The sequence below is a fragment of the Ovis canadensis genome, chromosome 2 (assembly GCF_042477335.2).
Source record: "Ovis canadensis isolate MfBH-ARS-UI-01 breed Bighorn chromosome 2, ARS-UI_OviCan_v2, whole genome shotgun sequence".
Taxonomy (NCBI): Eukaryota; Metazoa; Chordata; class Mammalia; order Artiodactyla; family Bovidae; genus Ovis; species Ovis canadensis.
Window position 1 is genome coordinate 162,468,438 of NC_091246.1, and position 16,282 is coordinate 162,484,719.

General features: G+C 41.3%; 1 protein-coding gene across 5 annotated transcripts in view; it reads right to left on the reverse strand.

Annotated features, from left to right (window-relative positions):
- Positions 1-16,282, reverse strand: part of FMNL2 (formin like 2) — a 332,517-nt gene that overhangs the window by 134,323 nt on the left and 181,912 nt on the right. For all 5 annotated transcript variants that reach the window (XM_069577505.1, XM_069577507.1, XM_069577506.1 and 2 more), the window contains exon 2: positions 2,807-2,890. In XM_069577505.1, coding sequence (XP_069433606.1) covers positions 2,807-2,890 — 84 coding nt within the window. The remainder of the gene's footprint in view (positions 1-2,806; positions 2,891-16,282) is intronic.

The window sequence follows — 16,282 nt, forward strand, 5'->3', positions numbered from 1 at the left end:
TGACAGAAAGGCCAGTTTTCTGCTGGCCACAATTCCCACAATAACTAAGTTAACCAAAAATGGTAGTTCACCATAACGGTGGCTCAGTGCCTGTCTTCCAACTCCCGGCTTCCTCTCGCTCTCAGAAAAGCATACCAGAATGCAAGTTGGAGAAACAGAGATAACATGTATTTTTACATTTATTTTTACTATATCATTCACACACTTTAGCATATTATAAGGAAGGAAGTAAAGAGCTAGTGGTTAAGGGAACAGCCCCCAGAATGAGCATATTCTCCAGGGTCAGACTTGTACACCCCTTTACCACATAACAGCCATGTGACCTTTGGCAATGATTTAATCTCTAAGTCTCAGTTTCCCTGCATGTCAAATGGAGATACTAATAAGCATGACTGCTTTCAAGACTTAACACAAAACTCTTATGAAGAAAATCTGCTTACTAAATGTTGGTTAGTGACAATAATACTTATGATCATTTCACTATTTTTAACAAATCACATACGCCACTTCACAACTGACAGAGCCACTTCCGTTTGCAGCTGTCAGCATGTGTGAGACTGACCACCAGAGAGGAACGGATAAAGTAGCTCAATCATCCACCCCCTGGCGTGTTAACATTGAAGGGAAATAATAACCTGAACTTGGAGAATTTGAAACTCAGAAACATTAAGATAACTGACTTGTTACTCCCCTGTCTCAAGATCCCCAGCAGACCTCACCACCAACTCTATGAAGCTACTTACAGGCTGAGAGGAGCACAGCTGTTAGAAGTCCGTCACCAACAGGCTTTCCTTTCCGGTATGCTGGAGACAGAAAACACCACCCAAGACAACCTTCCTTTGCCTGTGCCTGGGTTCCCGGTCATACCCAAGATTTCTAACCCCCTGCCTTGGATCTCTCTCATCTGCACGGTTACCTTTCCTTTACACTAATTATCACTATACTATTTGTTCACTATCATAAAATCATGTTTCCTGGCAATAATAGACTTAGGTAATGTTTATTGAAAGTTAAGTCTTAAGGAAGAAGATTGTATCAGTAAAATTTTATTCTTTTGCCTCATGATCCTAGGCAATACGCTTTCTCTTCAGCCTCTATCTACTCATAGGGCTCAATATGGCATGGAGAAGAGAGGATGGCGTCCTCATCCTCTTTCAGCTCAGGAGCTAAAGTGAAACAACACACAATGGGCGCTTCGGAAGCTCCATGAGAACTGCAGGCATCTATTCCTTAGGGAACGTGGACCCTCTACTTTTGAGGAACAGAAAATGCCTCTGCTGCCCACAATCTGTCCCACAGCAGAGACCCAGGGGAGCTGAGTTAGGAATTACAACACTCCCAGGAATTTCCAGGGTGGCAGGGGTTGCAGAGAGGGGCACAACCCCCCTGAAGACATTCATGGCACAAAGTCAAAGAGCTAATACATAATATACACAGTCTAACGTTAGAGGGTGAGCCTTTTAGACTTGAAATAACTAGCTGGTACCTAGCCCAGGAGTGAAGTGCCCCCCAAATTACTACCAATTACAGCAGAACATTATGTAACACTTACAAAGAATGAGGTAAGGACATGTATACCGATGAAAATATCAAGATACAGAAGAGTATTTGTGGGCATTCACATATTGTTTCCAAAAAACAAAAACAAACTAGACAGAGATACTTCAGTCTTACCAGTGGACCTCTAAAATGTAGAATTTGGAGGGCAGAGAGAAAGAAAATGGAGAATTTCCCTTTTTATTTTATACCCCTCTGAAGAACATAAATTTGTTATAAGTTAACGATAAAAATGGTGATTGCAGCCATGAAATTAAAAGACGCTTACTCCTTGGAAGAAAAGTTATGACCAACCTAGACAGCATATTCAAAAGCAGAGACAATTACTTTGCTGACTAAGGTCCGTCTAGTCAAGGCTATGGTTTTTCCAGTAGTTATGTATGGATGTGAGAGGTGGACTGTGAAGAAGGCTGAGCACCGAAGAATTGATGCTTATGAACTGTGGTGTTGGAGAAGACTCTTGAGAGTCCCTTGGACTGCAAGGAGATCCAACCAGTCCATTCTGAAGGAGATCAGCCCTGGGATTTCTTTGGAGGGAATGATGCTGAAGCTGAAGCTCCAGTACTTTGGCCACCTCATGAGAAGAGTTGACTCATTGGAAGAGACTCTGATGCTGGAAGGGATTGGGGGCAGGAGGAGAAGGGGACGACAGAGGATGAGATGGCTGGATGGCATCACTGACTCAATGGGCGCGAGTCTGAGTGAACTCCGGGAGTTGGTGATGGACAGGGAGGCCTGGCGTGCTGCAATTCATGGGGTCACAAAGAGTCGGACACAACTGAGCGACTAAACTGAACTGAATGATAAAAAACACCTGCTGGAGATTTGCCAGAATATGAAATAATTTTTTTATCATCCTAAGTAACGTCTCTTTATAAACAATTCACCTTCTGGCATCAATATGTATCAACACACATGAACAGAAAAGCCATCTAAATTAGAGAACCTGCATTATTCAAGAAGCATAAACTGCTATATAAGATAAATAGAAAAACAGATCAGCTAAATTTGATTTGACCACTTGACCAGATTAATCAGAAATTTTACCTGCAAAACATTTAAAAATCAAGAATTAAGATAATGCAAGAATAAAATGTCTTTTTCTAACTTTTTATTTGGTCATGAGAAACAGGAAGGCAAATCACAAAACAGAAATCCATGTATCTCTTGGAAAAAGTCTGATATATTTAGGGTTTAAATCTGGTTTTCTTCTCTCACTATGTGTTGAAAAAGCATCAGTGTTTCTTACCTGATCACAGATCAGTTCCCACTTTTTCTCATTGTCATACTGCCGCAGCAACCTGGCTTTGTCAGGGGGTAGGTTCATAGCATTCTGTAAGAAAAAAAAACAAAAAGGAAATATGTCATATCTCACAACAAGAATAACAGGCCACTCTTGGGCAGGCCAAAGAATACTACTGTGGTTCTTTAATGACTTCAAGTCCTAGCATCTGATGAAACAGAAACACCCTACACAAGTCCTTTAACTATCAAATTGCTTGAATGAGAGGAGACAGGCTCTGAAGTCCTATGTTGGGACACTGGGGTGGTCTGCTCTGAACTACAGACTTGCATTTCAGCGAAAGTAATTAATTCTTCACTTAATAGCCAGCTCCCAGTCTTCTCAACAAAGCACCAGAGGTTATCGAGAAGGTACTGTCCCAATTTTCTTTTCCAGGCATAAGAGTCTTCCATTTTGAACAGTGGGAACTTGATTTTGTTATATCCCTATCAAAATTTGCTCCCAATTCCTTTAGAAGTACTACAGCCCCACCAGACACAGAACAGAAAACACTAAAAGAAAACTCAATGAACAGAACCATTGATAGATAACATCAACTTTGACTCACTTTGAAAGACTATGAGTAAAGGAACAGATGAAAGAAGAGAAGAAAACAATGCAACCAGTTTTTGTCCCCTCTGTGAGATGACAGCACTCCTTAATGACATAGGTTAATATCAGTAACTTCAACTCTCAGTTTAGCTGGGAAGTGGGGTTTGCAGTGAGAAATGAGTCATGAGCTAAAAGATGTCCAGACCATCAGACTTCATGAAACCCTCCTCCATTAATAGAGCACATTTTCTATAGTGTTGATGGTAATTTTCCGAGGGCTTCCCCGGTGGCTCAGGTGGTAAAGAATCTGCCTGCAGTACAGGAGACCTAGGTTTGATCCCTGGGTTGGGAAGATCCCCTGGAGGAGGGCATAGCTACTCACTCTAGTATTCTTGCCTGGAGAATCCCCATGGACAGAGGAGCCTAGAGGGCTGCAGTCCAAGGGGTCCGCAAAGAGATGGACACAACTGAGCAACTAAGCACACCCAGGTACATACACATTAGTTAATGTCCCAAATAACCAATCATATACATTTTCAAGATACTTGTCTTGGGTCTGATGTGATTTCAAGATATTTGGGCATGGAGCATGGCAAAAAGAGAGAGCCCCAGAAGAAATTCCTACCTGTTCCCCTGATCCCCCTAAAGCTCCCATGCTTTAAACAACTGAGCCAAATATTCAACTAATTTCATGTACTAACTGTCCCATCTAAACCCCTGTATCAACACTCTAAATCATATCTGGCTCATAATAAATAATATAGCCCCTTGCTTGGGTCAATATTTGAGTAGACAAATGCAGAGATCTTGAACTTATAATACTCAAACCCCTAGCTCTCTGGAGTACTTGGACTTACAGAGAAATGATTCCCCTTGCCACAATTACTGTCTTATGTCATCCAGCAAAACAAATTTAATAGAGGCGAGGGTGGGTAAGTCATTCTGACTTAATAGCAGACAATTAACCTTTGATGATTTTGACTGATATAACTGAAGCATTTTCCCCAAAGCTCAATCTAGTATCCAGACTAATGCGCATAAGGAGGTAGTAGATATGTACCACTTATCACTTTGAATCTAATAACCTTTTTCAGAATATTAATTTTTTTATAACCCCAAAGCTTACAACATTATTAGAAAATCTTTAGACTCCAGAGTTTTCAATGATACTGCCAAGGTTTCTCCATAAAAATATCTAAAATGGGAAAAATATTTTCATATGGCCTATCTCTATGGAATATCTACTTGAAGTAAAACAGAAAATAACTACTTGTATTTATTTGCAATTACACTTTTATTATGTTCAACAACCACCCCTGCGATAAAGCAACATTATTGATCATTAAATAACCAGCCCATCATTGCTTATTTGCACCCAAAAGATAAGATTATTTCCTCTTAAACTGATTTTGACCCTCATGTTAGCGCCCCTGGGTGTGCATTAAATAAGAACAGTAAGATTATAATAAGGTAGATTAAATGAGCTTTTTTCCCTGAGTCCTTATTAACCTCTCGTGATACAAAGGGGTAACACAATGAATGCCTAAACTCCTACAAGGTGCCAAGCACTGTATGGGCACTCTGTGTACATAATTTAATCTTCATAACAAGCCCATGGGATAGATATAACTTCCCCAATTTTACAAATGAGAAAACAGGCCTAGGAGTGCTTACTCAAGGTTAGACTTCTTTACAGAAGAAAACAGGGCCTAAACTTAGTCTGTTGGACTCCAAGGACAAACACTAAAAATGATAGGCCCTTTTTTTTTTTTTTTTTTTTTTTTGGCATTGAAGTAGAATGGCAAATAACTGACTTTCTGTTAGTACTCCACAAGACAATCACGCAGAAGCAGTACGCAAATAGTGCTACGGAAATTAGATGCAGGCCCTGTTGTTACCACAAAGAGAAAGCCAAGATAATCCTTTCTGGATCGACTTTTCTTTTAATAAAACAGTCTTTTATTCAAATGTTTCTGAAGCACCACCCTAGTACAAGCACTGTGCTCCAAAGCACAGTGGGGAACCTAACAGATATAGTCCCCATGGGGCATCATATTCCAATGAGATGAAGATGAAACAAACTAATCTTCTCAAACTCTGACAAGTCTTGTTAGAGATTATCAGAAGGCAACTTATAGACTTAACTATCTGCAAAGAGTGCTTCCCTGGTGGCTCAGATGGTAAAGAATCTGCCTACAATGCAGGAGACCTGGGTTTGATCCCTGGGTCAGGAAGATTCCCTGCAGAAGGCAATTCTTGCCTGAAGAATTCCATGGACAGAGAGCATGGAAAAGCTATGGTTTTTCTAGTCATCATGTATGGATGTGAGACCTGGACCACAAAAAAGGCTGAGCGCCAAAGAATTGATGCCTTCAAACTGTGGTGCTGGAAAAGACTCCTAAGAGTATCATGGACAGAAAGGAGATCAAACCAGTCCATCCTAAAGGAAATCAACCCTGAATTTTCACTGGAAGGACTGATGCTGAAGCTGAATTCTTTGGCCACATGATGCAAAGAGCTGATTCACGGGAAAGACCCTGATGCTGGGAAAGATTGAAGGCAGGATGATAAGGGGACGACAGAGGATGAGATGGTTGGATGGCATCATTGACTCAATGGGCATGAGTTTGAGCAAACTCCTGAAGATACTGAAGGACAGGGAAGCCTGGCATGCTGAAGTCTATGGGGTCGCAGAGAGACAGACATGACTGAGCAACTGAACAACATCTGGAAAATCTTCCTAAGGAGAAGATAACAAGTAAGGTAAGTTCCAGAAATGAGAAAAGGTAAGTCAGGTAAAGAGTGGATGGCAGTATTCTAGGCAGAGAAAACAGGGGAAAGATGCTAAGGTAAGGAACAGTTTGGATACATCAAAGCTGAAAGTGAGTCAACATGGCTGGAAAGAAAACAAAAGAGAGGAAATGAGGGAAAAAAAATGTTGGAGAGGTGAGTCAAGGCTAGGTCATGTCCAGCCATGTAGGACTGGAGTCAATACTTTTCCTTTGCTCTAAAGTGCAATGAGAAACCAGTGAAGGCTTGTAAGCATGAGATGACATAATCAGGTTATGTTTTACAAAGATTATCATGGGTGCTTTATGGACAACTGATTAGAAACAGCACAAATGGAAACAGGGGAACTAGTTGAGAGTAGTTCGAATGAGCAGCAGCAGCCAGGGCAGTAGTTCGAATGAATGCCGGCAGGCTGGGACAAGGTGAGATCTCGACTGAAGCAGGTGGATAGATGTCAGAAACAGTATGTGAAACTGACTGGATAGACTTAAGGGCTGAGGGAGAATGTTGAGTGTTAATACCTGGTTTCTACCTTAAGTCACTAGGTGAACGGTGGTCTGTTTAAGAGGGGCACACTGCAAAGGTGGCACAGAGGCGGTGAAGAATAAGATTTCTAAATGGCCCTAACTGGTTAGGTATATGATAGCTATGAAACATCCATGAAAACACTCAAGCAATCAGGCAGATGTACAGTTCTCAAGGTCAGAAGAAAGGTCTGCATCTTTCTGAATGAGAAGAGTCCTGAGAACTTTGAACCTGAGAACTAGTTATCATCAGCACCCACACATAAAAACATACACTCGGTAATCATTCACCAAGCATTTAAAATCAACTCTTAAACAGGTCAAGCCTCTGAGCAGTTCAGGTATACATTACCCAGCTTAATAAATCTACAAGGACTGTGAGGAAGCAGCTCCATTTAAAATCAGACCCTCCACAGAGGCCTGGTTAAAGTTCAGGGATGTTGTGATTAGCTGGCAAGAACTGCCCTTCGACTTTCTGAGAATGCATTCATTCCTTTTGAGCTATATAGGGAAGGCCTTGGGAATCCAAGCTAAATGTTTGTGCAGGTAACTCCCGAGAGCCCAAGCTATTTTCTGAGGAACCTGATGTGAACAGTCCACTCATTAGAAAAGACCCTGATGCTGGGAAAATCGAGGGCAGGAAGAGAAGGGGACAACAGAGGATGAGATGGTTGGATGACTTCACTGACTCAATGGATGTGAGTTTGGCAAACTCTGGGAGATAGAGAAGGACAAGCAGGCCTGGGCTTGCAGAGAGTCTTAACACAACTTAGCCACTGAACAACACTGGCTATCTCTCTAGGCTCCACTACTGCCTGTATAAAAATGTACTGCCCTTCTATTCGGCAGAAAATGTACAACTTCCAAGTGGTCCTAGCCCCTGCAACAACTCAACCTCATATATACTTAGTGATATCTCAACACAGAGCACTCCTTCCCTCCATGGATTCAACCTATACGTATGTACTAGGCTTTGACCATGCGCCAGTGTACCTGCCCTGCAGGCACAGGAGGAAATTCAGTCATGAAGCTGCTGTGCTCAAGTACATGCCAAAGGTCCACTGAAGAGAGATGATCAGTTCAGTTCAGTTGCTCAGTCGTGTCCGACTCTTTGCGACCCCATGGACTACAGCACACCAGACATCCCTGTCCATCACCAAGACATATGATATCTGAGTTGAAATATCTAGTGGATATTAATCCTTTATTTTCTAGATTGCACAAGTTTCTAGCTCAAATTAATCAGATCATTCAAGGGCATTTTTTTTCCTGTAAGGAATGTCCCTTTCTATTCCACCTGGCAAATTTTAAGAATCAGCTCAAATATCATTTACCATTAGAACCTTCTCCCAACGTCTTCAAGAGGATATACCCTCTGGTTGGGCTCTGACAACACTGTATACATCTCTCCTTTACAGCACCACACACACTGTGCCATAATCATGTTAGCCTACCTAAATCACCCCCCAACTAAGTTCTTCAGGGATAATTTCTTTATCAGATACAGTACAAGGCAAACAGGAGGCACTCGACAAGCTGCTGAATCAATGAAAAGCAAGCTAACTCAATCATACTATTCAGTCTGACTATCTTCACTGATTTAGCATTTATGCTTTAGCTACTGACAAAGTCTACAAACGGAAGAGCCTTGTTTCTTGTAAAAGCTCAATGATAATGTCTATTACTTATTAGAATTCATGGGGTAACAAATCAAGTTCAATTCTAGCAACATTTCCTTGAAAAGAAAAATATTTTACACATCCTTCTGCCACATATAATAAACATGGAACCTAAACTTTGTTTTGGTCTTGTTGCCAGTAGATTTAAATCAGTATCAACTATAATAATTAGTCTAATCCAAAAGTTACTTAGGGATACAAGCAACTTATGCAGCTCAATTCCAGAAAAATAAATGACCCAATCAAAAAATGGGCCAAAGAACTAAATAGACATTTCTCCAAAGAAGACATACGGATGGCTAACAAACACATGAAAAGATGCTCAACATCACTCATTATTAGAAAAATGCAAATCAAAACCACAATGAGGTACCACTTCACACCAGTCAGAATGGCTGCGATCCAAAAATCTGCAAGCAATAAATGCTGGAGAGGGTGTGGAGAAAAGGGAACCCTCTTACACCGTTGGTGGGAATGCAAACTAGTACAGCCACTATGGAGAACAGTGTGGAGATTCCTTAAAAAATTGCAAATAGAACTACCTTATGACCCAGCAATCCCACTGCTGGGCATACACACCAAGGAAACCAGAATTGAAAGAGACACATGTACCCCAATGTTCATCGCAGCACTGTTTATAATAGCCAGGACATGGAAACAACCTAGATGTCCATCAGCAGATGAATGGATAAGCAAGCTGTGGTACATATACACAATGGAGTATTACTCAGCCGTTAAAAAGAATTCATTTGAATCAGTTCTGATGAGATGGATGAAACTGGAGCCGATTATACAGAGTGAAGTAAGCCAGAAAGAAAAACACCAATACAGTATACTAACACATATATATGGGATTTAGAAAGATGGCAATGATGACCCTGTATGCAAGACAGCAAAAAAGACACAGATGTGTATAACGGACTTTTGGACTCAGAGGGAGAGGGAGAGGGTGGGATGATTTGGGAGAATGGCATTGTAACATGTATAATATCATGTAAGAATTGAATCACCAGTCTATGTCTGACGCAGGATACAGGATGCTTGGGGCTGGTGCATGGGGATGACCCAGAGAGATGTTATGGGGAGGGAGGTGGGAGGGGGGTTCATGTTTGGGAATGCATGTACACCCGTGGTGGATTCATGTCAATGTATGGCAAAACCAATACAGTATTGTAAAGTAAAATAAAGTAAAAATTTTAAAAAAAGTTACTTAGGGGCTTCCCAGGTGGCACAGTGGTATAGAATCCACCTTCCTATGTAGGAGATACAGGTTCGATCCCTGGGTTGGGAAGGTCCCCTGGAAAAGGAAATGGCAACCCACCCCAGTATTCTTGCCTGGACAATCCCATGGACAGAGGGGCCTGGCGGGCTACAGTGCACAGGACTAGCAAAGAGTTGGATATGACTTAGCAACTAAATGACAAACAAAAGGGGTAGTTACCTTTATGGTCTATATTGTTTTTAAGTCACTTTCCATCTCAGAATATTTTAAAAATGGAAGATTTAATAACTAGATAACAACACAATATGCAAGTTTCTGGGTATTTCATGGAGAAATTATGATTAACAGAGTCTATAAGAGTCTATATGTTAGAAGTGATACTTATAGATTATCATATACAACACAGAGAAGAATGAAAGTACCCAAACCATTCAGAATCAGATAAACCCAAGCCTTAGGAATAGAGTTTTCTGGTCTCAGCTCTTGCCCTGGATTCATGGGAACAACAAAACCTTGCAAAAGATCCTCTTTTTCCCTGATATCTTCAAGACTCCTGTTGAGAAATCCACGGAAACATGCATACGCAGGAGTGAAAGTGAATTATGTCAAATACACCTTATGTAATATACTTTTGATCTTATAGTCTCTAAATTAAAGCTTTCAAGTATTAAGTCAAAAGATTTTAAACAGAAACTCTGCTATTACACAACCACCGGCATACACTTCACAAGCAGCAGTGCTTATGGAAGTAGGGAAAAGATGTTACTAGAGAAAAGGCTAAGACAATCACTGACAGTTGTTGAATGATAAAGGTACAAACATTCTACAGTAACTTAAAAGAAGGAACCATTACATTTCTTTGAACATGGGGTTAAAAAAAAAAAACAGAATAGAAAATTTGCTTTTTTTTTTTTAACCATGTGTAAGTGTACAGTTCAGTGGTATAGTCACAGTTGGAACTGGACTAGCTAGACCTCAACCCAGACTTGTATCACGTATTATTGGTGATGTTGACCCACACAACTTGAATCAAAAAGCAAAGTTGAAAAAGCCAGTAAATGAAATTCAAAACCTGAAGATCAGAATCCAGTCAGAATCAAAGCTCAGTTCAGTTCAGTCGCTCAGTCGTGTCCGACTCTTTGCGACCCCATGAATTGCAGCACACCAGGACTCCCTGTCCATCACCAACTCCCAGAGTTCACTCAGACTCACGTCCATCGAGTCAATGATGCCATCCAGCCATCTCATCCTCTGTCATCCCCTTCTCCTCCTTCCCCCAATCCCTCCCAGAATCAGAGTCTTTTCCAATAAGTCAACTCTTCGCATGAGGTGGCCAAAGTACTAGAGTTTCAGCTTCAGCATCATTCCCTCCAAAGAAATCCCAGGGCTGATCTCCTTCAGAATGGACTGGTTGGATCTCCTGGCAGTCCAAGGGACTCTCAAGAGTCTTCTCCAACACCATAGGTCAAAAGCATCCATTATTCGGTGCTCAGCTTTCTTCACAGTCCAACTCTACATCCATACGTGACTGCTGGAAAAACCATAGCCTTGACTAGATGGACCTTTGTTGACAAAGTAATGTCTCTGCTTTTGAATGTGCTATCTAGGTTGGTCATAACTTTCCTTCCAAGGAGTAAGCGTCTTTTAATTTCATGGCTGCAGTCACCATCTGCAGTGATTTTGGAGCCCCCCAAAATAAAGTCTGACACTCTTTCCCCATCTATTTCCCATGAAGTGATGGGACCAGATGCCATGATCTTCGTTTTCTGAATGTTGAGTTTTAAGCCAACTTTTTCACTCTCCTCTTTGACTTTCATCAAGAGGCTTTTTAGTTCCTCTTCACTTTCTGCCATAAGGGTGGTGTTATCTGCATATCTGAGGTGATTGATATTTCTCCCGGCAATCTTGATTCCAGCTTGTGCTTCTTCCAGTCCAGCGTTTCTCATGATGTACTCTGCATAGAAGTTAAATAAGCAGGGTGACAGTATACAGCCTTGACGTACTCCTTTCACTATTTGGAACCAGTCTATTGTTCCATGTCCAGTTCTACTGTTGCTTCCTAACCTGCATACAGGTTTCTCAAGAGGCAGGTCAGGTGGTCTGGTATTCCCATCTCTTTCAGAATTTTCCACAGTTTATTGTGACCCACACAGTCAAAGGCTTTGGAATAGTCAATAAAGCAGAAATAGATGTTTTTCTGGAACTCTCTTGCTTTTTCCATGATCCAGCGGATGTTGGCAATGTGATCTCCGGTTCCTCTGCCTTTTCTAAAACCAGCTGGAACATCAGGGAGTTCGCAGTTCATGTATTGCTGAAGCCTGGCTTGGAGAATTTTGAGCAGTACTTTACTAGCATGTGAGATGAGTGCAATTGTGCAGTAGTTTGAGCATTCTTTGGCACTGCCTTTTTTTGGGATTGGAATGAAAACTGACCTTTTCCAGTCCTGTGGCCACTGCTGAGTTTTCCAAATGTGCTGGCATATTGAGTGCAGCACTTTCACAGCATCATCTTTCAGGATTTGAAATAGCTCAACTGGAATTCCATCACCTCCACTAGCTTTTTTCGTAATGATGCTTTCTAAGGCCCACTTGACTTCACTTTCCAGGATGTCTGGCTCTAGGTGAGTGATCACACCATCGTGATTATATGGGTCGTGAAGATCTTTTTTGTACAGTTCTTCTGTGTATTCTTGCCACCTCTTCTTAATATCTTCTGCTTCTGTTAGGTCCATACCATTTCTGTCCTTTATCGAGCCCATCTTTGCATGAAATGTTCCCTTGGTGTCTCTAGTTTTCTTGAAGAGATCTCTAGTCTTTCCCATTCTGTTCTTTTCCTCTATTTCTTTGCATTGAATGCTGAGGAAGGCTTTCTTATCTCTTCTTGCTATTCTTTGGAACTCTGCATTCAGATGCTTGTATCTTTCCTTTTCTCCTTTGCTTTTCGCCTCTCTTCTTTTCACAACTATTTGTAAGGCCTCCCCAGACAGCCATTTTGCTTTTTTGCATTTCTTTTCCATGGGGATGGTTTTGATCCCTGTCTCCTGTACAATGTCCCAAACCTCCGTCCATAGTTCACCAGGCACTCTATCAGATCTAGTCCCTTAAATCTATTTCTCAGAATCAAAGCTAAGGGTTAAAATCAACAAGATGGACCATTCATTAATGGTCTGATACATCTCAAGCCCTTAGGTTCTTTGCCTTCATTATCCAATTTAATCTACTTTAAAATCCTGACAAGCAGGTATTATCTTCTCCATTTAACAGAGAAGGAAACTAAAGGGCAAGGCGGTTAAGTAGCTCTTCCATGCAGAAGATAGGTGACAGATTCCAAGGCTCAAAAAAGAGGTCTGTATGATCACCCTCTTTCCATGACACTTAAGCTATAATGTTTCTAAAATCTGACCTCAGTGAACCAATTCAACAATCCTACCTGAATACCGGAGACATAGTCATTATGTGCGAGAGTAAGGTGAAAATGCACATATTTATCACTATTTTTAATAAGCTATTAACATTTTCAGACAAAATATTGGTACTTTAATAGAATTCTTCAATTTCTTTAAAAATATGATATAAACTAGAAACCCTTCCCCCCAAAAAAGTTACTGGGTCAAATCTTTAGCTAGCCAGGTACTGTGTCAATTCAACAATCACCTTCTAAACCCTGTTAAATATCAAATGAAGGCAGAGATACATATATAAGGTAAACTTGCACTTCAATGACCCAAAAGAGAAGATAAATCCACAACACACAACTGAACTTGTTATGTAATATAGCCAAGCCGCAGAGAAAAAGTCATTACTTTTTGTTAAGGAAAGCAAGAAACGCTATGGACTGATTTTGGGTGTGTGGGGAGAGCATAAAGAATGCCATTTAATGGCATAATCTGGTTTTTAACATTTGGCCTCTGAAGATGGGTCACGTGGGTTGCAGTCCTAACTCCGCCACTCATGAATAGGTAATCTCAGGTACATTATTTAAACTAAACCTCAGCTTCCTCACTTAAAAAAAAAGGGAGATGGTGGTGGTGATAATGATGAGAAGGATGAAGGTGGTAGTAATGCTACTACCCACCTCATGAAGTGTGAGGAAAATCAAACTGGATAACGCTTACACCTAACAGCGAGTAAGTGCATGGAAAGCACTCCTTAGATCTTATCATTCTCCTTGTTTCAGGTGAATAGAAGCATGAATACAAAAGGCAGAGGACTGTGAACTACACAGAACAGATCAGAGGATAAGGAGTGGGTCATGTTAGACCAGGTTGGAAAGGCAGGGCCCTGGACACAGCACAGAATTTCAGACTTACTAGACAGGCAATGGTAAGTCATCAGCCAAGGAAATGTCTTACCAAAAAAAAAAAAAGCCAGGCGTGGGGTCCTCAACTCACATTAAGTAAAGGGTTGTTCCTCCTCTGTTAATTCTTCCCAGATCACCATTTTTCCTTGTATTATTATTGGGACATCAAGTTGAGTCACCTGATGTTGAATAATGCATCAATTCTCCTATGAGTTCACTTAGAATTGCAACATCTGGGTGGTTGCAAATTCAATAAGTGACCCGCCCCTCTGTTCAGCTACCCTCAAAGCCATTTCCTTCCTTGCCCTCTATTCTTGTTCCAAACAACTACCTGACATCCTAAATTTTAATATCCTCCTAGCCTAGAGGATGCTGCTGAAATATAGTCCACTTCTTTCCTGGCACAGGTCTCCGGCAGCTAGCCAAATAGTTCCCCAAAGCGAATCATCAGTCAGTCATCTTTCACTATCACTGTTAGTCTTATTTAATCATTGAGGTATTAACGTCATTCCCTTGCCAGTGAAGCCCACAGTAGGAGAAATTGGTCTGCTCCTGGTCTAGTTATATCTTCAGAATGAAATCTGACTGGAGAGCTGTCCTTTCCAGGGAAGCTGTGAGAATGAGACAGCTCCCCAGTCTCCCATTCACAATTTTAGTTACAGCCCATTTTCTTGGAAGGTTTTCTTTAAGGACTGAGCTAAATAAAAAGGACTCCTCCATAACTTTTTTATAGTCTAAGAAGTACAGAACTAGAACACAAGCTTGTGATATTTTAGTCTTCTGTTTTTTTCAGAGGTGACCAAACTGACTCCAAAAAATGAAGGCTGTGTTCAAGTTTATTTAACTGGTTATTACCAGACAGAAAAAAAATCTGGGCCAACATGTCTTCTACTCATTTTCCACTATCAAGAATGAAAGCCCACTTATATCTGTTGTGTGTGTGAGTGAGTATATGCACATATATTTTAGAAAATCCAATAAGATAATGTACGTAGAGTAGTTAGCACAAAGCCCTCCATTCAGTACATGTTGGATATTGTTGTGTGGGTGTTCAGTGGCTATGTCATGTCTGACTCTTTGTGACCCCACGCACTGAAGCCTGGTGGGCTCTTCTGTCCATGAGATTTCCCAGGCAACAGCACTGGAGTGGACTGCCATTTCCTGCTCCATGGTATCTTCCATACTGCTTCTAAGTCGCTCAGTCGTGTCCGACTCTGTGCGACCCCATGGACTGCAGCCCACCAGGCTCCTCCGTCCATGGGATTTTCCAGGCAAGAGTACTGGAGTGGGTTGCCATTGCCTTCTCCGGGGATCTTCCCTACCCAGGGATCAAACTCAAGCCCCCTGTCCTGTGTCTCCTGCATCGGCAGGAGGATTCTTTACCACTCAGAGCCATCTGGGGAGCCTGTGACATTGTTCCTCTTGCTATTATCATTTTAAAGAATACATGGAATTACTATTATGCTCCCCTCCACTTAGTAAGCCTCCATCCTTCCTGACTACACAAGTTTCCTTATACCACAATAATAAGTACCAGCACTGTCCCCACCATTCTTCCTGACTTGGGGCTTTATAGTCAGAAAACAATTCATTTTATCTATAAAATTATAAACCTGTAGAAACTTCCATATTTGTTTTTACCAATAAACACAAATTAAAACCAAAAACTTAACAAAGTTGCTTGCAAATTAACTGGTTTATTTTGTTTGGGGGGCCATGCTGTGTAGCTTGTTGTTGCTATTTAGTCACTGTTGGGTCTGACTCTTTTATGACCCCAAGGACTGTAGCCCACCAGGCTTCTGTATCCATGGGATTCTCCAGGCAAGAATACTAGAGTGGGTCTCATGCCCTCCTGAAGGGGATCTTCCGTATCCAGAGATCGTACTTGAGTCTCCTGCACTAGCAGGTGGATTCTTTACCACCAAGCCACCAGGGAAGCCTGGCGGGTACTTTAAAAGGTATTAATTCCCTGACCAGGGATGGAAATGGGGCCCCTTGCAGCGAAGTGTGGAGTGCTAACCATTGCACAACCAAAGAATTCCCATACTTTAATCACACTTTCACTACTCTTTGCAAATGGGAATGAAGACGGTTGATTGTGTATATATATATATATATATACATTTATATTATCTTATTTAATTGCATGGCCAGAGCATCATGAATATGGGTTACGTGGATGGAAGAATCCATGCTGCCTACAGAATAGGAGGGCAGAGCTATAGTAGTCAATGCCGAGTTTTCCCATGGCTCCTTTTTTGCTACTCCCTATACCACTAGCTTAAGTGAGTCAACATCCCAAGAGGCCAAAACCACATACCCCTCCTCTGGCCATCATGCCAGCTCCTGAAATACAGATTCTTGACAGTTGGAACCA